Source organism: Pituophis catenifer, unplaced genomic scaffold (assembly GCF_029215685.1).
Source record: "Pituophis catenifer annectens isolate HBS135680 unplaced genomic scaffold, rPitCat1.0.hap2 SCAF_2, whole genome shotgun sequence".
In the NCBI taxonomy this organism is placed as follows: domain Eukaryota; kingdom Metazoa; phylum Chordata; class Lepidosauria; order Squamata; family Colubridae; genus Pituophis; species Pituophis catenifer.
Genome location: NW_027256882.1, coordinates 24,516,335 through 24,542,272, shown reverse-complemented (window position 1 = coordinate 24,542,272; position 25,938 = coordinate 24,516,335). Strand labels below are relative to the sequence as shown.

Genomic DNA, 25,938 nt, shown 5'->3' with positions numbered 1-25,938 from the left:
GTCCACCAGAGAAGCTGCTTTTATTAAGAGCCGTCAAAGCCCTTTCCCAACCTCTTACCTGAGGGTTAGACACGGAGGTTGTGGATGAAGGCTGCAGAAAGCCAAGGCTTAATGCTCCTAGGAGATTTCTTCTTTGACCAACAGCCCCAGGAATGGATGGGGTTCCCTCTCAACTGATGGTGTTGTGGTCCACCAGTGGCCTGCAGAGCTGGCAGCAGAGTCGGACAGTGAGGAGGTTGGGGAGGAACCAGTCCTGGACTCTGGGGAAGGCTCGGACGAGAGGTGTGCGTCGGAGGCAAAGATGGGGCCAGGGCCATCTGGGAGTTATGTGCGGACTCCGTAGCCTCCAGAGTTGGATATCAGCAAGGCAGAGGAACAGGGGGAGCCTGTTCCTAGTGCGTGCATGCGCAGAGCTGCCAGAAGGCAAGAACAGTTGAAACAAAAGGGACGACTTGGGAGTAGGGCTTGGAGATGATTGGCCCCTCCCATAAGACATAAAGGAGGAGCAAAGGTATGTGGTGGGCCTTTCCAGGAAGCAACGTTGTTGATTCTGGTCGGTTTGTATTCTGAAGCTCTTGTTTTGACTCTGTGTTTCCGTGTGGCCTCGCAAAGATAATTGCCAATTAGGCCTTTGGCAGCGTGTCAAGGGAGATGAAGGTGGGTGCTTATCAGCCTTATCCTGAAGGACTCTTTACAAACTCTTGGTGATTCAGCACGGGCTGTGAATAAACAGAATTCACAGCCGTTGAAATAAATTAAGATCTTCGGGACTCATTGTGTGCTTTTACTCAATCAGGAAGCCTAGGTCAGAACAGAGGGTGGAATGAGAAGCTCCATGCACTGAGACAACAAGGGGCTCTTTGGCCAGAGATGGTGTGGGGACCTTGATGTTCTCTGAGCTTGGTTGTTTCCTTGCAGACATTTCGTTACCCAACCAGGGAACATTATCAGTGCTAGGTGACATCATTAGCATTGATGCTTTTACCTAGTTGTGTATTGAAACATCTGCAAAACCCTGCAGCAGTTCAACCCTGAGCTACAAATAATCTATTCTGGAGCTGTTGGCTCCTAGATCCTTGTCTGGTGTCTTTGGCATGATCCCCATAGAGAACAATGCAGGTGTACAATCCAGTCTCCTTTTTCAAGCATCCATCACAAAGTTCAACCTGAGCAAGCAGGATTCTTGGATGATTGACCCATCCATCTTCACTCTGGTGTTTCTTGTAGAGTCAGCATTCTATTTGTGAGAATATTGTGCAATATTCAATTTAGTGTGAACACCAGGTTGGGTTTCATGTGACCCAAAATTCAATTAATGTGAGGCTCTTGTGTGTGCAATTAAGGGTACTGTGTGTACAGTTGTGATTTTAACCATAAATTTATATTCTTGTTCTTTACTGTGATGTTTCATTATTGTCCATATATCATGTTAAATATTTTTCTTTTTCCCAACCCAATTAACCTATTTTAATTGTAAATTTAAATTCTTTTAAGGGTATTTATTCTCTATTGTGATATTTCACATGCCACATTATATTGAATATACAGTACTTCTTTCCAATTTTTGTCAATTTCTCCACCAATTACCTCTGTTTTCCATAGAAATATCACTTCAGATAGTATAAATTTAATGAGATATTGTTGGGGGATTTATTAACAGCACTAACCTTAACTACTCACATAACAACTTCAACCGTGGGTAATTCTCTCCTTCTCTTCTGTCTTCTATTAAATGGCATCTCCTCCCCAGCTGAATGCAGGGTATTTTCCAAGATGTTGTACTTTGGAAGTGATGTTTTTCCTCTTATACAGAAATAGAAATAAAATAACAGAGTTGGAAGGGAGCTTGGAGGTCTTCTAGTCCAACCCCCTGCCCAGGCAGGAAACCCTACACCACTTCAGACACATGGTTATCCAACATCTTCTTAAAAACTTCCAGTGTTGGAGAATTTGCTAATCTCTTGATCCCCAATTCTAGAAATATTCTTTGTGACATAGCTGCTGATGCGCTCAGTTGAGATCTGCCCGACTCCTATTGGCTAGATGGCTGAGAATGCGGAAGGCCTCAGGACTTCCCTTAAGGCCCAGCCCCAGGCTACCATTGTTGTCAGTCAGAGCTGCTTTGCATGGCTAGGCTTAGGCTTCCAGGAGTGGCTGCAGTTTTGCATCCCGCTTTAGTTTAGTTCCCCAATTTATAGGTGGCATGTGACTGTCTTCCCCCACTCCAAAAATCTTTTATTAGATTTGTATACCGCCCTTCTCCTTTCGGACTCAGGGCGGTGAACAGCCAAAATAAAAACATTTGTCCACAAAAGTTAAAATAATTTTTAAAATAATTAAATGAAATTTGGCCCATAATTTAAAACATTTCAATTAAAAATCAGTATCAAACTTTAAAACCAACATGGAATCAGGCCAGCCCGGCTAACTGAAAAAAGTAAGTTTTTAGGGCCCGACGAAAAAGTCCGGAGGTCTGGGATCACTCGTATCTCTGGAGGTAGATCGTTCCAGAGGGCAGGTGCCACCACAGAGAAGGCTCTCCCCCTGGGGGTCGCCAGCCGACATTGTCTGGCTGACGGCACCCTGAGGAGGCCCTCTCTGTGGGAGCGAACCGGCCGGTGGGAGGCAATTGGTGGCAGAAGGCATCTCTCTTAGAGATGTAGGGGCTCCATCCCTTTCCCTCAGGTGTACTGAACACCTGGGCAGAGGGTCAGACTGGAAGACTCTCAAGGTCCCTACCAAGGCTAAGATATTGTTACCCTCTCCATGTCTCAAAAGGAAATATAATTCTTCACTTCTTTCTCCTTCTAACAGCAGGTAAAAACTGTGACCAAAGATTTACCCGCAAGCCAACTATCAACAGATATTAGAAATTCAGCAGCCAAAGGAAAGCATGAAGCGTGGGAAACTCTTGGATCCCCCGTCAGACACAAGCAGCCTTCCGAAAAACCACAAAAAATCTCATGAATGCTCAGAGTGTGGGAAATCTTTTGCTCGCAGGTCCCTCCTTTTGACCCACAGGAAGGTCCATGTGGGAAGTGGGTCCAGCCAAGATTTGGAGGGTCAGAAATCCAACTCTGAAAATGAAGCAAAGGGTCTCAGAAGCTCCTCCAGACTAAAACCCTACAAATGTGAGGAATGTGACTTACGCTTTGGTCAAAAGCCAGACCTTCTTACACATCAGAAAATCCACATGGAAGAGAAATCTTATCAATGTCTGGAATGTGGGAAATTTTTCCGTAGAAAAGGCTATCTCAGAAACCACAAGATAATTCACACAGGGGAGAAACCTTACAAGTGTTGGGAATGTGGGAAGAGCTTTTCTCGGAATTCAAGTCTTGGGCTCCATGAGAAATATCATGCAGGAATCAAACCTTACAAATGCTATGAGTGTGGAAAATGTTTCACCGAGACCTCATCTCTTCGGAAACATGAGAAAAAACACAGAGGGGAGAAAAACGAAAAGTGCCTCGAATGCGGCAAATGTTTTACCTTGAAATCAACCCTGGTGCTACACCAGAAACGTCACACTGGAGAGAGACCCTATGAATGCCCAGAATGTGAGATCCGATTTATGCATTCTAGTGAACTTAAGAGACACCAGATGAGGCACAAAGGGGAGAAACCCTATCAATGTGGGGAGTGTGTGAAAAGTTTTGTTACACAAAAAGAGCTTCAGGTTCATGAGAGAATCCACACAGGGGAGAAGCCGTTCAAATGTGGGGAGTGTGGGAGAGGTTTCTCCCAAAAAGCAAATCTTGGAAAGCATCAGAGGGTCCACACAGGAGAGAAGCCATACAGCTGCGTAGAATGTGGAAAATCATTTGCTTATAAGCAACTACTTTGGAGTCATCATAAAATCCACACAGGGGAGAAGCCATATCAATGCAATGAATGTGGAAGATTTTATCGTACCTCATCAGCCCTTAGAGCTCATGGCAAAACTCACACAGGGGAAAAAAACTACAAATGTTTAGACTGTGGGAGAGCATATGCTCAGTCAGCTGCCCTTAGAAGTCACAGCCGAATCCATACAGGAGAGAAACCCCATAAATGTTCCGAGTGCAATAAATGTTTTTCTGAAAAAAGTGTTCTTGTGACACATCAGCGAATCCACACTGGAGAGAAACCATATAAATGTCTGGAGTGTGGGAAATGTTTTGCCAGTCGTTCAGCACTTCAAATGCACACCCGACATCACACAGGAGAGTGGCCTTACAAGTGTGCAGAGTGTGAGAAACCCTTTCATTGCAAATCAAAGTTAAAAATGCATCAGAAAGTCCATAGCAGAAATAAATCTCTTCAGTTGTGAACAACGTTGATTTTTTTTTTTTTTTAAGGTCACATCTTACAATTCACATGGAAGTTCGCACAGTGACAGAAGAGAAATCCTACAAATGTTTGGCCTAGGGAAAATGTTTTTGCTAGTGAAGCAACCTCAAATTCTCAGAGAGAGTACAGATTGAAGGAAAAGGCCATAAATATTGGGAGTGTGAGGATGTTTTGCTCACAAAGCAGAATTAGTAACTTGCAGGGTGGATTTGATTTAAATCGAGTTGATTTAAATCACAATTTAAATCTTGATTTAAATCACTAGTAAAAAGGGTTGATTTAAATCAACTCGATTTAAATCATGATTTTTAAAGAGCAACTGTCATCTCTGCTCCTCCTTTGACCCACTGTTGACTCACCGATAGTCCCAGTGTTGCAGAATATACAGCTTCATGCTACATAACTAAGTTCCATTTCATGCTGAATAAACTAAATTATTTATGTATCTTAAATAGAAAACTATCTTACAATAGATTTTTACCCCAAAAGTTTTTTATTAAAATAAATTCGATAAAAATAAAAAAAATCCGATTTAAATAAAAAAAATCTGATTTTTTTGATTTTTTAAAAAAAATCATTGATTTTAATCCACCCTGGTAACTTGGCAGAGTCATTACACAAAAGGGTTATAAGGATGTAGGGAGTATATATAATGTTTTGCAGTGTACAGGTAATTCTTGATTTATGACCACAACTGGGAATGCATTTTCGGTGTTAAGTTGTTCCATTCATAAGACAAGGCACCCAGATATTTTTGTATATTCTTACTAGACTTTGTTGATCAATAAGGAGAACTCTGAAGATTTAGAGATGATGAAATGGGTGAGGGATTTTTTTTCCCTTACATTGTCTTTTTCATATGTATATACATACATACATATATACATACAGTATATTTATAGACATACTGTACGTAGTTGTAGTAAGATTCTTTCTTTGATCTGTGAATATAACCCTTAGTAAAATTCTTGTTCGAAATAATCAAGAGGACTGTTTTAAGGTCTTGAAGTGGGAGTTTAAAAAAGTCAAGATGGCAGGAAAAGTATCCTTCAATCGTGCACAAAATGCTGCCTGTCAGAAAACAGCATAACAAAGTTGGAAGGGACCTTGGAGGTCTTCTAGTCCAACCCCCTGCCTAGGCAGGAAACCCTACACCACTTCTGACAAATGGTTATCCAACATCTTCTTAAAAACTTCCAGTGTTGGAGCATTCACAGCTTCTGGAGGCAAGTTGTTCTACTGATTCATTGTTCTGTCAGGAAATTTCTCCTTAGTTCTAAGTTGCTTCTCTCCTTGATTAGATTCCACCCATTGCTTCATGTCCTACCCTCAGGTGCTTTAGAGAATAGCTTGACTCCCTCTTCTTTGGGGCAGCCCCTCAGATATTGGAACACTGCTATCATGTCAGTCCTTCTTTTCATTAAACTAGACATACCCTGTTCCTGCAACCATTATTCATATGTTTTAGCCTCCAATCCCCTAATCATCTTTGTTGCTCTTCTCTGCACTCTTTCTAGAGTCTGAACACTTTTTTACATCGTGGCAACCAAAACTGAATGCAGGATTCCAAGTGTGGCCTTACCAAGGCATTATAAAGTGGTATTAACACTTCACATGATCTTGATTCTATCCCTCTGTTTATGCAGCCCAGAACTGTGTTGGCTTTTTTGGAAGCTGCTACACACTTCTGGCTCATATTTAAATGGTTGTCCACTAGGACTCCCAAGATCCCTCTCACAGTTACTATTGAGCAAGGTACCACATATATGGTACCTGTGCGTTTTGTTTTTCTTCCCTAAATGTAGAACTTTACTTTTTTCACCATTGAATTTCATTCTGTTAGATAGCACCCAATGTTCAAGTCTGTGAAGATCCTTCTGTACCTTACGCCTATCTTCTGGAGTGTTGGCTATTCCTGCTAGCTTGCGGTCGTCTGCAAATTTGATGAGTTCCCCCTCTATCCCCTCGTCCAAGTCATTGATGAAGATGTTGAAGAGTACTACGCCTAAAACAGAGCCTTGGGGTACCCCACTACATACTTCCCTCCATGCACAGTCACTCAGGCGCTCGTCACTTCCCTCCTGGACTACTGCAATGCTCTCTACATGGGCCTCCCCTTGAGGAGCACCCGGAGGCTCCAACCTGTGCAGAATGCGGCCGCGCAGGGGATTATGGGAGCGAGGGGCCGCTCCCATGTGACGCCTCTCCTGCGTGAGCTGCATTGGCTTCCAGTGGTCTTCCGGGTGCGCTTCAAGGTGTTGGTCACCACCTTTAAAGCGCTCCATGGCATGGGACCTGGGTATTTGCGGGACCGCCTTCTGCCGCCGATAGTCTCCCACCGACCAGTACGCTCCCACAGAGAGGGACTCCTCAGGGTGCCGTCAGCCAGGCAATGTCGGCTGGCAACCCCCAGGGGGAGGGCCTTCTCTGTGGCAGCTCCTGCCCTCTGGAACGATTTGCCCCCGGAGATACGAAGGATATCAGATCTCCGGGTTTTTCGCCGTGCCCTAAAAACTTTTCTTTTTCATCAAGCAGGGCTGGCGTGAAACCCCCCCCCCCTGCCTTTTTTTTAAAGTTTTTTAGCTTTTAAAATTGTCAAATGGGTTTTAGTTTTCAATGTTTTAAATTTTTGGGCCACAGTTATTTAATTCTTTTAATAAATTTAAATTTTGTATTGATATGTGTTTTAGTTCTGGTTGTGCACCGCCCTGAGTCCACTTGGAGAAGGGCAGGATATAAATTGAATAAAATAAAAATAATAAAATAATGTAGATGCAGTTCCATTGAGGACTACATGTTAAGTGAGATTGGTCAGCCAGTTACGAATCCATCTGGTGGTGATGCTGTTTAACTCACATTTTTCTACTTTATCTAGTAGTAGGTTATGGTCAACTTTTATCAAATGCCTTACCGAAGTCCAAGTAAATTATATTGACAGCATTCCTCTGGCCCACTAATTTTGTCACTTAGCCAAAGAATGCAATAAAATTAGGCTGGCATGATCTGTTTTTGACAAATCCATTTTGGGTTTTGGTTATTACTTAGTTTGCTTCTAGGTGTTCCCTGATTCGTTGCTTGATTATCTTTTCCAGAATCTTCCCTGATATTGAGGTCAGGCTAATAGGTCTGTAGTTTCCTGGATCTTTTTTTTTTTTTTTTTAAGCTGCATCAGCTCTTTTCCAGTCCTCTGGCAGTTCCCGGGTGATCCAGGATCTTTGAAAGATATAATTCAGAGGTTCTGAGATATCGTCTGCCAGTTTCTTCAGAACCTTGGGGTGTAATTTATGTAGTCCTGGTGATTTGAACTCGTCTAAGGTAGACAGGTGCTCACTTACCATTTTCTTCCCTATTTTAACTTGTGTTCCTAAACTGGTTTTTGTGGTGCTGTTTTTGATAGGTTGGACTGTTTTTTCCCTTTGTGTAGATAGTTGCAAAAAACCGCAGGACTGCAGTTCTGCTTTCTCCCTGTTGCTTTTCACCTTCTTGCCATTTTCTCCCAGCAATGGACTAGTTGTTTCCTTGACTTTTTTTCTTGTTTTTAACATGTTGGAAGCTTTTTTTTTTTTTTTTTTACTTTTGTTCATTGTGAGCCTTAGCTTTCCTCACTTCGTCTTTGCAGGCTCGGGCTATTTGCTGATATTCTGCCTTAGTTATGTGTCCCTCTTTCCACTTTTTATACTTGTCCTTTTTGTCTTTCAATTTGTCAGAGAGTACTTTATGCACCTATGCTGGTTTCTTTTGAGAGCTGTTATTACATTGTTGTATCAAGTTTCTTTCTTTGATCTGTGAATATAACCCTTAATAAAAATTATTGTTCAAAATAATCAAGAGGACTGTTTTCAGGGCATGAACTGGGAGTTTACAAAAGTCAAGATGGCAGAAAAAGTATCCTTCAATTGTGCACAAAAAGCTGCCTTTCATTTTATTTTGACTCCATCCTCCCTCGCTGGACACTTCTGTCTTTGGGATTGAATTCAAAGGTGGAGATTTTGGATGAACTTTAGGGGACATGTCCCAGGGGGATTTGGATGGACCCCTGCCCTTAAGGGCAGATCATTGGTAGCTATTTATATGTGCCAGACACACTCGTGATTCTCAACTCATGGTGGGATGGTAAGCTCCGTGCACTGAGTCAACAGGGGCTCTTGGGCCAAAGATGGTGTGGGGACCTTGGTGTCCTCTCAACTTGTTTCCTTGAAAACGTTTCATCACCCAATTAGATAACATTATCAATGCTAGGTGACATCATTAACATTTATGCTTTTACCTAGCTGGGTATTGAAACATCTGCAAACAAACCATCAAGCTCAGAGACCTTGCAGTTCAATGCTGAGCTACAGATAATCTATTCTGGAGCTGTGGTCTCTTGGATCCTAGATCCTTGTCCAGCATCTTTGGCATGATCCCCATAGAGAACAAAATGTCAGCATTCTGAGCGCACCCATTGAAAGCAGAATTCCGAGGCAGGTAGATTCCTCAAAGGACATGTTTATTGGATACACCATATCGGCACAGCCGGTGAAAACCGACTCTAATAAAAGTTCCTATGGTTTTCACCTAATTAAAAAGTGAAAATTCCCTCTCCCAGATGTCACAGGTCACATTGTCCAGTAAAAGTGCTGGCAGGTTGATCACTCCTCTCCTCCTTCCACAGCCACCTGTGCATCTGACCTTGGTTCCCACAAGAAACCCAGCCGGTCTATATACTTCCCCCGCTCCCTTCCCCCTCTCAGGGCTTGTGGCAACTAAGGTAGCAAAAGATGGCTTCAGCCAGGATGGCTTCAGAGTTGACAGTCAGATCTCTCTCTTAACGTGTTGTGACTCCGACCCCCGAGCCCGTCTTATCGGAGGGAGAAGACTCCGAAAGTGAAGGAGAGGAGTTGGCCAAGCCTCCCTCTCCAGGACCCTCCTCTCTGGCAATGCCTCAGGTGTCTCCCGAGAGAGAAGAGATTGGCCAGGAGCCAGGTATCGCTGAGCAGTCGCAGTCGGACAGTGACGGAGATAAGTCTTGGCTGGATCCACGCCAGCGTCGGAGAAACAAGCGCACGCAGCAGAAAAAGAGGCGTGCCAGAGATTAAGCTGAGTCACTGGACCACACCCCACAGCGGATAAAAGGGGGTGTGGTGGCCATTCAGGCTCTGTGACGGACAAAACTAAACAACTAGCGAGTCGCATTGTATCTCTGAAACTACATTATCTGCCTGCCTTGGATTTAATACGGACTGGACTTGACAATTCTGTGGCTTTGTGTATTTGTTTTGGTTCTCTGTGAGTAAAGTTCTTGGCAAGCAGCTACTGGGTTGCTGCCAATCCTGTTATCGAAGGAATTTATTGTCTGCAAGTTTTATTTAACTCCTGGCTGACTGTTTGTGTGCGTGTGTGAGACAGGGACAGAACACCCGGAAAAGTTTGAAACGGAAATCAATTAGTGTTCAGTCAGCCACTTTTCCCTCTCCCAGGAGGTGCTTTTGGCTTTCCAAGGTATTTAACTGCTTAGTCAATTAATCTGCTTTTACATACCAGCTCTTTACCCAGGGAGCTTCAGACAACGGCTATTCCTTCCATTGCACCAGGTATTATAATCTTCCCTGATACAGTCTAGAACAGTGATGACTAACCTTTTTGCCATCGCGTGCCAAAAGCGGGTGGACCATGGGGGGGGGGCACCCATAATTCAGTGTGCCCCCACCCCCCGCGCATGCGCTATGACCCCCTGCTTTTGGCATGTGATGGCCTGGTGGGCCCGGTAGGCCCATTTTTCGGCCTCATCAGGCTCCAGATGCTTTCTAGGAGCCTGGGTAGGGCAAAAACAGCCTCCCCGCCCCCGGAGGCCCTCCAGAGACCGGAAATGGGCTGTTTCCTGACTTCCGGTGGCCTGGAAGGCCCGAAAATCAGCTTGCTGTCACGCGCATGTGCACTGGACCTGAGCTAGGGCAACGCTCGCGTGCCCACAGATATGGCTCCGTGTGCCAACTGTGGCACGCATGCCATAGGTTCGCCATCACGGGTCTAGAATCTAGGATTCTTTTTGTTTCATAACGCGTCTCCCCTTGCACTACTATGGGTTTTGGGGTCTCAGCTGAGACTCTACTGGGGATTTTAAGGAGCTGCTGTGGAAGACCGGATGCACTTTCCCAAGCAGACGGGGATGATCTGTCCCCGTCTACACACACACACACAAACACAGCCAGCCGAGGGTTAAGAAAGTACTTGGCACGCACACAGGTCATTATCTCAAACTTGGCAACAATATAAGCACCGTCTGCCAAGAGTTTTACTGCAACAGAAAACATAAAATTACATACGCATTGCAAATAGTCCAGCAAAACAATATCCCTTCGGCAGCTTCAGACGTCGTTCAAGTGACTAGCCAGAGTTAGTTTTTGTTCGTCACAGATTTTTACCAGCCACCATCCTCTCTTATATAGTCTCTGGGATGTGGTCCAGTGACTCAGCTATAATCCCTAGCACGCCTCCTTAACTGCTGCAACCGTTTATCACGCCTTCGTTGGCGTGCATCCAGGAACAACAGCTCTCCTTCCTCGCCCTCATCAGAGACACCTGGCTCCTGGCCAATCTCCCCTTCCTCGGCTGGCAACTGAGGCAGTGCCAGAGGGGAGGGGCCTGGAGAGGGAGGCCTGGCTGACTCCTCTCCCTCATGTTCGGAGCCTTCTTCCTCCGATGAGATAGGCTCAGAGGGCGGGGCCACAACAGGGGAAGCTTCAGCTCCATCAATACAGGGTTGATGATCCTCAGGATTGGGAAGGGCCTTATCAATTTTGGCCCCAACTTTTTGCAAGGGAGCTTCAGCCTCAAGTACTTAGTCGAGAAGTAAACCTTGCTCCCTATTTGGAAGGGCTTTTGGGGGGACCGATGTTTTATCGGCTTGGATGCTTGAAGAAACCCATCCTTCTCGACTCCTCGGTGTTTCTAGTAGTGTCAGCATTATATGTGCGATAATATTGTGCAATATTCAATTTAGTGTGATTTGTAAACTGATACCACATTGTGTTTTGTGTGACCCAAAATTCAGTTAATATGAGGTTGTCCTGTGTAGAGCTTTGTTTTTAACCATAAATAAATTTAGTCCCAAACAACTCCACTTATCTAATCTGGGAGAATCAATTTGGCCTAGTGGTTAGGGCACTAGTGGGCAAATGTGGCCCTTTTACAACCTGTGGACTTCAACTCCCAGAATTCCTGAGACAGCCAAGCTGGGAGTTGAAGTCCACAGGAATTCAAGACAGGAATTCTGGGAGTTGAAGTCCACAGGTTGTAAAAGGGCCACATTTGCCCACCCCTGGGTTAGGGCACTGGGCTAGAAAGCTGGAGGCTGAATTCAAGTCTCTCCTTGGCCATGGGGGCCTCCTGGGTGACCTTAGGCCAGTCATTCTCTCAGCCTAACCCACCCCACAGGGTTGTTGTGAGGAAAATAGGCAGAGGAAGGTGTGTGGGATATCTTCGCTGCCTTGAGTAATTGATAAAACTAATAAAGGTTGAATGTAAATAAAGAAATATATTGAAAAAAATTCTACCGTGCAAAGGCCTAGCAGTATTTCCAGGCTCTGGGGATTTGGAAATGACTCACCCAAAGAGGGTGAGACTCTGCAGAAAAGACTCATGGTCTTAAGAGATCTGAGTTCTCCTTAAGAATTTCAATTCTCATGATGGAATTCTCATGTAACCTCTGTACCAGTTGCAATCACTGTAAGGCGTGAAGCTATTTGAATTTATTTATTTATTTATTTATTTATTGGTTCGATTTATATGCCGCCCTTTTCCAGAGACTCAGGGCGGCTTACAATGCGTTAAGCAATAGCCTTCATACTTTTGTATATACCTGCTTAGTAGGGCTTTCGCCCCCCCCCAGCAGTGTTCTTTTTTATACAAAGTCAGCTTATTGCCTCCACAAACCGGGTCCTCATTTTATCTACCTCGAAAGGATGGAAGGCTGAGTCAACCTTGAGCCTGGTGAGATTTGAACTTGCAGTAATTGCAGGCAGCTGGTGTTACTTAACAGTGCTTTAGTAAATTTAGTAAATTAAAGGCTACTGGGAGGATAATTAAAGATTTATTATCCAATTAGGAGGAACTTCTGGATAGGGGAGGCCATTGGAGTCCCAGCACCATCCACGTTTGATTTGAGGTGGTGCTGGAGAAGCTTTCAGATGCTTTGGTCCACGCGGCTTGGAGAATGGCGCAAGGCTGCAAAGGCCACCGGTCTGGAGATTAAGGCCACATTAAATCTGTGGTAGTGGTGACCCTGAGGTGAAGTCCAGGTCTGGGGACAGTGGCAGCTGGTTGAAACTGCTGAAGGCCCCAGCCCCCCACCCCCATCCCCTTAAGGCAATTATTATGTGGGAAATATTTTTCTGAAATGTCTACCTGGGTCTGCAGGTAAAAATGTCCTCCAGAAACCCTTCAGGTGCTCGGATGGCCGGACACACTTTCCGGGTGACAAACCAAATCAGAGCTTGATGTGTGGAAAATCTGTTGCTTGAAATGAGACAATTGTTGTCCTGCATTTGAGAGTCCCCTCATAGAGGCCACCTAGAAATCTTTCTAGCATAAGAAAGATTTTATCCTGAAAGCTTTTCAAAAAACACAAAAGCAGGTGTTAATTGTGGTAAAGTCAGTTGGTGCCATCACTGACTATTGGGGGCGAATCATTGGCCCCCACGGAGAGGGCGCGCAACTTGGGCGTCCTCCTGGATTCACGGCTGTCTTTAGAGCACTTGACGGCCATGACCAGAGAATTTTTCATCAGGTTTGCCTGATTCGCCAGTTGCGTCCCTTTTTGGATCGGGACTCCTTACGCACGGTCAATCATGCCCTCGTCACCTCCCGCTTGAACTATTGTAACGCTCTCTACATGGGGCTCCCCTTGAGGAGCACCCGGAGGCTCCAACTGGCGCAGAGTGCGGCCGCGCGGGTAGTAATGGGAGCGACATGGTGCTCCCATGTAACACCCCTCCTGCGCGAGCTGCACTGGCTCCCGGTGGTCTTCCGGGTGCACTTCAAAGTTTTGGTTACCACCTTTAAAGCGCTCCATGGCTCAGGACCTGGGTACTTGCGGGACCGCCTACTACCACCAATAGCCTCCCACCGGCTGGTACGCTCCCATAGAGAGGGGCTCCTCCGGGTGCCGTCGGCCAAACAATGTCCACTGGCGGCCCCCAGGGGGAGAGCCTTCTCTGTGGGGGCACCTACTATCTGGAACGAACTCCCCCTGGAGATATGGAGGATCCCGGATCTGTGCGCCTTCCGCCGCGCTCTAAAGACCTTTTTATTTCACCAGGCGGGCCTGGCCTAACTTTCTCCCTCTTTTTTTAAACAATTTTAATTTTAATATTTTAATGTTTTTAATATTTTTAATACTCAAAGTTTAAATTTGTTTTAAATTGATTGGGGTTTTAATCTGTCTGGGCCAAACTATTTAATTCGATTTTATTTCTGCTTTTTAAATTTTGTATGTATGTATTTTATTGTTGGCTGTTCACCGCCCTGAGTCCTTCGGGAGTAGGGAGGTATACAAATCAAATAAAAGTAAAGTAAAGTAAAGTAAAGTGAGAAAAAAGCTCCCTGGTCTGGGGGTTATGAAATAAAGCTTTTGTGTCAGGGCTCCAAGTAACACCCCCAATGAAAGAAAACTCCCAGGCTCGAAATTCCTCAAAGCTACTTAAAGATGTCATATTGGCACATCTGGGTAATCTGAAAGTTTCCAGGTTTTCCCCACCCAAAGAAAAGTTCAAGTCCCTGCCCAGCACCCACAAGTCCATCACATGGTCCAATCAAACATCGTCCCAACTGGGTATGCTTCCCAGGTCCAGCCTTCTAGGTGCAGGGCAAGATGTCCTTGAGTTCTTGGGAAAGGAATGTTATTATGACTATATATCCCCAATGCTCCATACAATCCCCCCTTCCTGTTTCCCACAGGAGTAAACCTGGCAGGCCTGAAGGCCTAACACCAAAGATGGCTTCCAGGCCTGACGTTTTCATCCTTTTAATTTAAATTACATTGAAATCCCTTTATGGATATTCTTATTAGTCTCTTACTGTGATATTTCATTATTATCCATATGCCATGTGACATTAAATATTTTTCTTGCCTATTTCTATCGATCCGGAAGCAATTACCTTATATTCCATAGAGATATCACTTCAAATAGTCTAAATTTAATGCAATGTTTTTGTAGCTTCAGTAAACTCACTTTAACTCATCACTTGCCTTATAGCCCTATGACTATAATTAAGTGTTGTACCTTATGATTCGTGATGAACATATCTTTTATGTACACTAAGACCATATACATATACACCAACGACAAATTCTTTGTGTGTCCAATCACAGTTGGCCAATAAAAAATTCTATTCTGTTCTTTTCTATTCTATTCTAACTGTGGTTCATTCTCTCCTTCTCCTCCATCCTCCATGAAATGGCATCTCCTCCCCAGCTGAATGCAGCACAATGTTTTCCTAGCTGTTTTACTTTTCTCTCTTGATCCCATAGTAATGGGTCCTTTGTGACCTAGTTGCTGATGTGCTCAGAAGCTGGGATCTGCCCCATTCCTATTGGCTACTTCAGGGGGTGCTTCTGGCATCTTCCCGCCCCTGTGAGCCCCTTGATCCGGACACCTGGTTCCCCAGAGGCGCCTGGTACCCGGATGCTCCTCAGGTCTGATGGAGGCTCTTTCTCTTTATGGATTTAAGGCTCTCTGGGAAGAAGGTCCAGTCCTGGGATACACCGAAGGTCAAGTGAAAATAGGAAAAAGGAGCTAGTCTGCCATTTCATGCTAATTCCATCACACACACACACACACACACCATGCTTCTTTCGTCAACTCAACTGATCCGTTTGGAGGTACACTGTCATAATTTTAAACTGTTTTTAATAGGGTTGCTGATTTTTATTTTACTTCATTGTGATTTGTATTGGAATTTGTCATTTTGTAAGCCGCCTTGAGTCCCTAGGGAGAAAGGCAGCATATAAATCACAATAATAAATAAATAAATAATAAATAAATAAATGACCATTTGCCAGCATTCAGTTCCTCCTGCTAACAAGGGGGGTTTCATTATTTGTGCCCCTTCCTGTGAAGGGCTCTGTCCTTCCTTTCCTTTTCACTTCAGGTGGGAGAGGCTGAGTTTGGATTGGTCTCCTCTTTCAGCCAAGAGCTCATCAGGCACAGCTGGAAGGCAAACAGAGCCCTGGAAGTCATCCAGCTGCAGCTTTTTGGAGTTATGATGGGCCCCACCCACAAAAGGTATTAATGGATCCATAATGTGCAGAGACTCACTTAAGTTCCGGTCTTGATTATGGATTTGAATTCTGGGAGCTGAAGTCCCCCCATCTTGAAAGATGACCATTGCCAATCAACACCCAGGACATCCAATGTGGCCTAGTCTTAAGGCCCTGCATTAGAAAGCCTGAGGCCATGGGTTCCAGTCTCGCCTTGGCCATGAAAAGCAGGTGGGAGACCTTGGGGCCAGTGACTCTCTCACCATAGCCCACCCCACAGGATTGTTGTGAGGCAAATAGGTAAAGGAAGATGTGTGGGATATGTTATTGTAAAAATAATAAAAGGCGGATATCAATCAATAAAAATAAAAAAATCATTTCCATTTTGCAGTGGCTTGGCTGGCTTGTTTCCCTCTTGTATTGTGTCGCCTCCATGGGAAGAAGAATGAGATCTGGGTTCCTCCCCCAAACATTTCTCTTTCCTGTCTTGGGGGTCTCTGGGGACTAGGAAATCCCGCTTCCAGCCTGCAGAGAGGGACACTCTTCCCATGGGCAGAGGAACCCTCCACACCGACGCCCATCAGAGAGGAGGTTTTGGAGCACTGGCTGGAAGGGGAGGGCAAAGAAGAGGAGGCGAGAAAGGGGCGGGGCTTCAAGACATGAACAGAGCCCGAGAGGAGAGCAGAAGCCCCGCCCCCGCCTCTCCCCTCCCTCGGTCTTGATCTCCGCTTCCGTCCGAGATTCCCGTTTCCCCGGCTAGGATCGTTGCTGGATCCCTCGGGAGAGTTTTCTGCATCGCGCTCGGAGCAGGTGGGGCCGCTCTCCCTCCGGCCTCCAGGCCGCCCCTCCTCCCAGCAGATCCTCTCCCCGCCAGGAAGGAAGGGAGCTGCGGATCCCGCTCTTCGGCTTCTGGGGTTTCCTCGGGGAGATCTGGCGTTGCCTGCAGGGAGCGGATCCCTCCCTTCCCTCCAGGGTTGCAAAGGGGGGCTCCGTCCCCGGGCTGGATCTGCTTCCTCCTCGCCCGTCCCAGACTCCCCGGGGGGCGGGGGCTCCGACTGGATCCGGCAAGGAGCTCTGGGTAAATTGCTTCAGAAGGTCTCTCTGTGGTCCGTAAGAGATCGAAGTCTCTGTGGATCCATATCCGGCACTTGCAGTTGGAAAAAAAATGGAGTAAACGGAGCTTTAAAACGTTTGTAACGTGCTCTTAACGCAGACCGACCTCATTGCAACGGGGAGGGGAGAGTTTGGGGGAAAGAAAAGCTTTAAATTGATTGAATTGAGTTCATGTTGTCTTAACCCACAAGAGATCCTTTTTTCTTTGAGCTGAATTTAAAAGGGGAACGGTGAAATCCTTTGTTCTTATGCCAATGTTTAATCTGCTTCTGATCCTAAAGGCTTGGTAGAATCAGGAAAAATCGGTATTTTCCTTGTTTTGCCCTGAAGGGGCTGTGATGTGGCCCTTCATGGTGGATAATAATAATAATAATAATAATAATAATAATAATAATAATAATAATAATAATAATAATAATAATAATATTTCTATACCGCCCTTCTCCCGAAGGACTCAGGGTGGTGTACAGCCTATTTAAAAACACAGACAAAACAATGTTTTACAAAGCAAAGGTTTTAAGGAAGTTTTGAGGCTGGTTGCCACCTGATGCTTTCCTCTGCTTCCCTAGGATTCCCTGAGGGACTCCCAAGAACCGGGGGGGAGGCAGAATCCGTGGGCTGGGGGTGAAAGTAAGGGTGGTGTCTCCTCCAGACTCTGCTTCAAGGTCAGCTGGCATCCCACTTCATACCAAACTCTGTTTGGATACGTTGCCTGAATCTCTTTGGTTGTGGGATGGGGAAATGGGAGGAGATCGGCCCTTTTCACACATGCTCTTCCCCATCTGATCTCTCTCACCTTCCTTTGCGCTTTCCTACTCACAACTATGCCTTGGCTCCTGTTGGACTTCATCCTGCTGGCTTCTTTCATTTTGGCTCATCATCATTGGCATCCTTCAGTCTCATGGTACTATGGTATCGTGCTCTGGAAAGAGGTCCTAAAACAGCATCTAGTGTGACTAAATGGAGAATTCGAGAGTGGCAATCCCTTCCACACTGAGGGCAGATACATTCTGTCCCCTGCCCAGCCCCAGATTTCGCTGGTTCCGGGACTGCCTCTTTGCCTCAGCCTGCTGAACAAGTATCTCTTCAAATTGGAAAAGGCCATGGTCTTTAGCCTCCAAGCTGAACGATCGGAGGTCGTTTCCCAGTTGTTAATGTCCATTCCCAGGGCCTTTAGGTCCCTCAAGGCCCTTTAGGAGTTTTGGTCATTAGAATCTTGGTTAAATATTAGTTTGGAACATAAGCGTTTTTTTTTTTATGGTTCCAATTTGGGTTGCTTACCAGGATCAAAGGGTTTGTCTTCCTAGCTTTAGATCTCGTGCTGGACCCTTCCTCAGGGAACTTCTCTCTAGCAGTGTTTGCTCTTCTGTGTTTGGTCCACATAAACAACCACACCACACACAGGACACACACTGCTACAGAGGAGCTCCCTGAAGAAGGGCTCCAGCACAAGATCTAAAGCTCGGTAGAAAAAAACCTCTGATCCTGGTGACCTACCCAGATTGGATCCTGCAACTTCATTCTGGAACACGTATATTCACCTTCATTTGTGTTTTATCTTTATTTGACAAAATGGCAACGCAGTGAAAGTTTTTGCCTTGATTTTTGTGTTTCCTATAGGCAGTCCTCAAGTTACAACTACAACTGGGCTGCAAACTCTCTTGTTGAGCAAAGCGGTCATTACGTGAGACATCACATGACCGCTTTGCTTAAGAACTGCAATTCTGCCCTTACTGTTGCAGCTGTTATTAGCAATAACACTTTGACAGCATCTTGCCTTCAATAATTTTGTGATTTTCTGTGTTTCTCAAAAGGAAATAATGTTCTCATTTTCTTTTTTGTTCCACCAGCTAGAAAATAACTGTGACCAAAGATTTACCTTTAAGACAACTAACAAGAGATAGTAGAAATTCAGCCCAAGGCAGCAGCCAAGAGAAAGCATGAAGCGTGGGAAACTCTTGGATCCCCCATCAGACACAAACAGCCCTCCAAGAACCCCCAAAAGAACCCATGAATGCTCAGAGTGTGGGAAATCCTTTGTTCGCAAGTCCCTCCTTTTGACCCACAGGAAGCTCCATGTGGGAAGTGGATCCAGTGAAGGTTTGGAGGGTGAGAAATCTTTCTCTGGGAAAAACTCCAAAGATCTCAGAAGCTCTCCTAGACAAAAACCCTATAAATGTGAGGAATGTGACTTATGCTTTAGTCAAAAGTCAAACCTTCTTACACATTGGAAAATCCACACTGGAGAGAAACCTTATCAATGTCTGGAATGTGGGAAATTTTTCCGAAAAAAAAGCACTCTCAGAATCCACGAGAGAATTCACACAGGAGAGAAACCTTACAAGTGTTGGGAATGTGGGAAGAAATTTCCTCAGAACTCAAGTCTTCGGCGCCATGAGAAGATTCATGCAGGAATAAAACCTTACAAGTGCTTTGAGTGTGGAAAATGTTTCACCCAGATTTCAGGTCTTCGGAATCATGAGAAAACACACAGAGGGGAGAAAAATGAAATGTGCCTTGAATGTGGGAAATATTTTTCCTCAAAATCAACCCTGGTGCTACATCAGAGACGTCACACTGGAGAGAGGCCCTATGAATGTCCAGAATGTGAGAAACAATTTATGTATTATCATCAACTTCAGAGACACCTGGCATGGCACAAAGGGAACCTACCCTATAATTATGATGAGTGTGGGAAAAGTTTCCTTTCGCCAGCCCATGTTCAGATGTATCTGAGAATCCACACAGGGGAGAAATGTGGGAAGATCTTTTCTCAGAACGCAAACCTTTCGTCCCATGAGAAGATTCGTGCAGGAATAAAACCTTACAAGTGCTGTGAGTGTGGAAAATATTTCAGCCAGAGTTCAGGACTTTGGAGACATCAGAAAACACACACAGGGGAGAAAAACGAAAAGTGCCTCGAATGTGGGAAATGTTTTACCTTGAAATCAAACCTGGTGCAACATCAGAGACGTCACACTGGAGAGAGACCCTATGAATGCCCAGAATGTGAGAAACGATTTATGTATTCTTTTGAACTTCAGAGACACCAGGAATGGCACAATGGGGACCTACCCCATAAATGTGGGGAGTGTGGGAAAAGTTTTCTTTCGCCAGCCCATGTTCAGATTCATCAGAGAATCCATACAGGGGAGAAACCCTACAAATGTGGGGAGTGTGGGAAATGCTTTTCCCAAAAACAACACCTTGGACGCCATCAAAAATTCCACACAGGAGAGAAGCCATACAGATGCGTAGAGTGTGGAAAATGCTTTGTAGACAAGCGAGGCCTTCTGGGTCATCATAAAATCCACACAGGGGAGAAGCCATATCAATGCAATGACTGTGGAAGATTTTATAGTACCTCATCAGCCCTTAGAAGTCATGTGAAAATTCACACAGGGGAAAAAAACTACAAATGTTTAGACTGTGGGAGAGCATTTGCTCATTCAGGTTCCCTTAGAAGTCACAGCCGAATCCATACAGGAGAGAAGCCCCACAAATGCTCAGAGTGCGATAAGAGTTTTTCACGGAGAGATTCTCTTGTGATGCATCAGCGAATCCACACTGGAGAGAAACCTTATAAATGTCTGGAGTGTGGGAAATGTTATGTCCATCCTTCAACACTTCGCGTGCACACCCGAAGTCACACAGGAGAGTAGCCTTACAAGTGTGCAGATTGTGAGAAACTTTTTCATAGTAAATCAAAGCTTAAAAAGGACTAAAAAGTCCATAGCAGAGATAAATCTCCGTTGTTCAGCGGTAAACAACATTGAGAACACTTTTTTTCAACACATCTTAACGTTTACCAGGAACCATATATTCACATAGAGATATTTATACTAACGTTCTTTCTGTGCATATAATTCTTAATAAAAGTATTTTTTTAAAATAATCAAGAGGGCCTTTTTCAGGAGATGGACTGGGTGGCTCAAAACAGACAAGATGGCAGTCAGATTGTGCCATAGTGTGCAGCCAAAGTGGGTTGAGGAAGGGGCTCTCGGACCTCCCCTGGATCAGGAAATGGGCTGCAGGGAGGAGGAGGAGGAGGAAGGCTGTCAGGGAGTGCAGGGCCCATGGTTCCCAGCAGCTACTAGCCACGGTTTTCAGAGCGATAGGGAATTGTTGGTCCCAGCCAGATGCATCCTTGGTGGGGGGGCCTGGAGTGCGGAAGAAAATGAGGGGAAGGGGAGGCGCTTCTTGATGGGTCTCCTCCATCTTCCCAGGGTGGAAAAAGGCAGGCAGACACTCAACTGATCCATCAGTCCGCCTAACGCTCTGGAGGGAACCTTGGATCCTGGTGGGGTCTCTTTGCCTCCCCCCACAAAGCAGCAGGAAATACGGGAGAAGGGAAGAGACCCCCAGGAACTCTGGGCTGCAAGGAAAACAATATCCATGCTTCTCTACCCCTCTTCCTCTGCGGAGGGGATCACAATAAGGATACCTACACCCATACTCCTGGGCTCTCCCAGCACTTCGATCCCCACCTGCCCTGGATACCCGAAACTTTTCTCCCCTCTCCCCAATCTTCATCCCCACTAGCTTTCTTTGAATGGTTTCCAGGCCTCTTTCCTGTCCCCCTTCCAAATAGGCCCCCTGTAGCCCCCCCCAAGATCATCTCAAAGGGAGGGGCCCCAGCACCCTTCACTGAAGGGAGAGTTGGGAAGAGCAACTCAGGCCCCACCACTCCAGTAGAGGCAGAGAGGGTGAAAGAGGGGAAGGTTTTCAGTCTTGAGGGTGGGGGTTGCAGCTTCAGGGGGCTGCTTCCTGCCAGGACCGGAGGGCAGTGTGGATTTCCTTTTGTGCCCTCCCCCAATAATTCTCAATCTGAATCTCCCTTTGTCTTTGTGCCTGGAGGGCTGGACTAGATGCCCTTTAAGGTCTTTTAAGGCCCCCTTGAGTCCAGGCTGGGTCTGCCGAGATTTCAAAAGGGCAAAGTGGAGACAGGGGTCTCTATGGAGAGTCTCCATCCTCCAGGTCATGGTTGTCCCTAAAATGTTTTTCCAAAAGGAAACTGGACTTTCTTGGTTTTTTTCCCCTTGAAAACATTTCCCTTCTCATCCCAGGAGCTTCTTCAGTTCTGACTGAGCGGTGGAGGATGGAACAACAGACCACGATTGATATTCCTTGCAGTCATTTGGTGCTGAATCAGGGTGCAAAGGGGTGTGGAGCCTTCCTGGGCTGCTGAAAGGACCCTGTTGTAGACAGGAGGAGGGGGGGTCCTTTCCACACACACCACCCCGTTGTGGGAGAGCTGCTCATTTTGGCAAAGATGGCCGCTTTGGCCCCCCCTTTCCATCCAGGGCTCCTCTCTGGACTTGGCTGTCCTCAAAAGAGCCACCCATGTTTTTTTCGATGCAAATGGACATCATCTCCTGATGGATTTGTCCTTTGTGACACAATACAAATCCTTCCTTTCTCCCTCTCCCAGTCAGTCAGAACTAAAGAAGCTTCTTAGATGGGAAGTGAAATGTTTTCAAGGAATTTTTTTCCTCTTTTGAGGTAAAAATGCAGCTTTTGGATTTTTTTTTTTTTAATTTGATTTATATGCCGCCCTTCTCCGGAGACTCAGGGCGGCTTACAATGCGTGAAGCAATAGCCTTCATACTTTTGTATATTTTATACAAAGTCAGCTTATTGCCCCCACAATCTGGGTCCTCATTTTACCTACCTTAGAAAGGATGGAAGGCTGAGTCAACCTTGAGCCTGGTGAGATTTGAACTTGCAGGCAGCTGATGTTAATAACAGTGCTTTAGTTGCTGCGCCACCAGGGCTCTAGGGAATTGAAGCCAGAGTTTTGGGGCTCCTTCCGACTCAGTCTGGGGGGAGGAAGCCCCCAGCATTGGCTGGGCCATAGCCTTTTTTAAAAGTTAGCCAAGGGGGGAGGGGGACCCCTCCCTGCAGCCCCATTTTTGCCTGCATTTGCTGCCCTGATAAAATTCACAAGTTCCCCTCGGAGCAGCAGCTCCTGGAGAGATGAAACGTTCTTCCACGTTAGAGCCAGAGCCAAGGAAACCCCAGGAGATGCCCCCCCTAAGACCCCACACAGGAGAGACCCCTCTTCAGCACCAAGGACGCTTCGCTAGGGCTGTGGGAGAGACCCTTCCTCCAGAAGTTGCTTCCTGGTGCAGCAGCCCTGAGATTGCCCTTGAGGAATGGGAGGTGAAGGTTCTCCTCTTGGTGAGCCAGCTGGTCCTGGGTTCAAATCCTGATGCTGCCACTCTCATCTTTGAGCATGGGAGCCTGCTATGGCCTGCCTGAGGTCCTGCTTTGAGTAACGGTCCTGCACAGCCAGTTTGGATGACCTCCGGGGGGGGTGGCTTGACTATGGGGGGGGATCTGAGGGTCCTGAGGAGGAGACCCCCAGATTCCCTGGTTATACCCAACTTTTCTTCTCCCCACAGCTTAAGTCCTATATCCGCCTTTGCATCAATTTGAGGTTCAGGTCTCTTCTCTGTCCCCTGAAGCCCCCCCCAAGGCCACCTCATAGGGGGGTTCAGCAACCTCCTTCACAAAAGGGATAGTTTTGGGGAGTCCGTTTAGGAGAACAACCCCCCCCCAATATCCTTCTCCCTCAGTTCGCACTTCCCATCCAGGTTGTGATTCAGCAATGGGGGATTATGGGATGTGGGGGGAGGTTCTGGGTCTCTTCTCCAAATTCAGAGTCTTCCCCCAAGAAGGGAATCGAAGCTCAGCTCTTCCCGCACCTTAAAAAAATGAAGACTCAGATGAAAAACTGAAGTTGGAAAAACAGTTTTGCCCAAAAAAAAAAGCATCTTTTTCTTATACTTTTGGTGGCATTTGTGGATTCAGGTCAGAAAATGCCTGTTTCCCTCTTTCACTTTCTGTCTCCTTCCTCTCAGGATGCAAGAAACTTTGGGGCTCGGGTTCTAATTCGGGGTCCTCAAGGTCCCACTCCCACCCAGCCACCGGGGGGGGGGAGGCTGCATCTTATCCCCACATCCCTTTCTGCGACCTCCAGCCCACCTCCCACCACAACAATTTATTTATTTATTTATTTATTTTATTAAATTTGTATACTGCCCTACTCCCGAAGGACTCAGGGCGGTGAACAGCCATGGAATAAAACATATAAATACAAAATTTAAAATAGATTAAAACGAATTAAATAATTTGGCTGAACAAATTTAAAACCCCAATAATTTAAAACCAGATTTAAAATTCCCATTTAAAAAGGGGAAAGACTTAGGTCAGGCCAGCTTGATGAAATAGGAAGGTCTTGAGCGCCCGACGGAAGGTATGCAGATCCAGGATCCTCCGTATCTCCGGGGGGGGGGAGCTGGTTCCAGATAGTAGGTGCCCCCACAGAGAAGGCTTTCCCCCTGGGGGCCGCCAGTCAACATTGTTTGGCCGACGGCCAAGGGAATAGGGGGGCTCCCTCTTTCTCCAGATTGGGGAAACTGGGTAGAGGGGGAGGGGAGACCACGTGGAGATCAAAACTGTAGGCTCCCGCCTCTTTTGCTCTCCATCCTATTTCCCACTCCTGGGATCCCAGCCCCTTTCTCCCCCCTCCTTCCCCCAGGAGCAAAAACCCAGAAAGGGTTTCGGAGCACGTAGTCCTGGGAAGGCAGATTGGGGTCGGAGGGGGAGAGAGAAGAGGCGGGGCTTCAAGGCGGGGGCGGAGCCTGAGAGGTAGTCAGAAGCCGCACCCCCCCCCCCGCCTCTCCCCTCCCCCTGGCTGGATCTCGGCGAGGATCGGCGCTGGATCCCTCGGGAGAGACTCCTGGATACCGCTCGGGGCAGGTGAGGCTGCTCTGCTCTCCCTCCGGCCTCCAGGCCATCCCTCCTCCCAGGAGATCCTCTCCCAGCCAGGAGGAAGGGAGCTGCGGATCCCGCTCTTCGATTTGCCGGGGTTTCCACGGGGAGATCCTGCTCTGGCGTTGCCTGCAGGGAACGGATCCCTCCCTTCCCTCCAGAGGGGCAAAGGGGGCTCCGTCCTCGGACTGGATCTGTCCTCTCCTCGCCCGGCCAAGGCTCCCCGAGATGGATCCCCGGGTGGATCCGGGAAGGAGCCTTTTGGTAAATCCCTTTAGAAGGTCTCTTTATGGTCCGGCAGACCACGAGGTCTCTGAGCAGGAGTATCCCCGCACGCGAAACATGGAGTAAACGGAGCTTTAAAACGTTTTTGTGGAGGTTTGCAAGGTGCTCTTAAACCCAGACTGACCTCACTGCAATGGGGAGGGGAGAGTTTGGGAGAAATAAAAGCTTTAAAATTAATTGAATTGAGTTCATGTTGTTGATGCGTTGCCTGCAGGGAGTGGATCCCTCCTGTCTCTCCAGGGATGCAAAAGGGGGGGGGTCCCTCCCCGGGCTGGATCTGCCCCCTCCCGGCCAAGGTTCCCCGCGTGGATCCGGAAACGAGCTTTGTGGAAACTGCTTTAGAAGGTTTCTCTGCGGTCAGGCAGACCACGAGGTTTCTGAGCATGCGCATCCCGCAAGTGCATTTGGGGAAAAAAAAGTAAATTGTGCTTTAAAACTTTTACTGAGATTTGTATTGTGTTATTAAGACCCTCTGACGTCTTTGCAACGGGGAGGTTTGGGGGGGGGGAAGGAAAGTTTAAATTAGTTGAATTGAGCTCCTGTTTTCTTAACCCACAAAAGAGACCCTCTTTCTTTGAGCTCTGTCTGAAAGGCCAAGAGTAAAATCCTTTTGTTTTTATGCTAATCTTTTACTTTGCTTCTGCTTTCAAAACAATGGGTAGAATTTCTCAACTTTGTATTTTCCTTGTTTTGCCCAGAAGAGGCTGTGATGGGGCAGCTCCTTCTTAGTGGATGTTTTTCAAAGGACAAAGGAAGTTTTGAGGGTGGTCTTGTGAGCAGCTGCCAGAAGAAGCTGATGGCCAGATTGCTGCCTTTCCTAATTGGAAATAATTTTTTTTTTATTTAAAAAGTTTTAACAATCATTACAACAATTTTCCCCCCTCCCACGCCTCCATCCCCCGTCTCCCCACCCACCCACCCCGGACTTCCCAGAGCAAAAACAAGGTATAGCATAACAAACCTAAACTAAAATAATCTAACTTTCTGTAGTCTCCAAACTCCCCCTTCAACTAACTAAACATATTCAAAAAAGAAATATAGGTTTCATTCATAAACTATTTGTAACTTTTTAGTCCGATATTCGTTTTGAATATAGTCAATCCATCTTCTCCATTCCGATGTATATCTTTCATTTGAATGGTCCTTCAAATACGCTGAAATTTTGGCCATCTCTGCTAAATTTGCTACTTTTA

General features: G+C 46.2%; 2 protein-coding genes across 2 annotated transcripts in view; both read left to right on the top strand.

Moving 5' to 3' along the window:
• The window catches only part of LOC139310008 (zinc finger protein 585A-like), a 47,857-nt gene extending 43,545 nt beyond the window's left edge, over positions 1–4,312 (top strand). The window contains exon 6 of the mRNA XM_070934185.1: positions 3,168–4,312. Coding sequence (XP_070790286.1) covers positions 3,168–4,312 — 1,145 coding nt within the window. The remainder of the gene's footprint in view (positions 1–3,167) is intronic.
• An 11,992-nt stretch (positions 4,313–16,304) lies between these two features.
• Positions 16,305–20,505, top strand: LOC139311864 (zinc finger protein 420-like). The gene is made up of 2 exons (XM_070936390.1): positions 16,305–16,381; positions 18,535–20,505. Exon 2 carries the CDS (start codon positions 18,625–18,627, stop codon positions 20,344–20,346), a length of 1,722 nt encoding a protein of 573 aa, XP_070792491.1. The 5' UTR covers positions 16,305–16,381; positions 18,535–18,624; the 3' UTR covers positions 20,347–20,505.
• Positions 20,506–25,938: the final 5,433 nt, after the last annotated feature.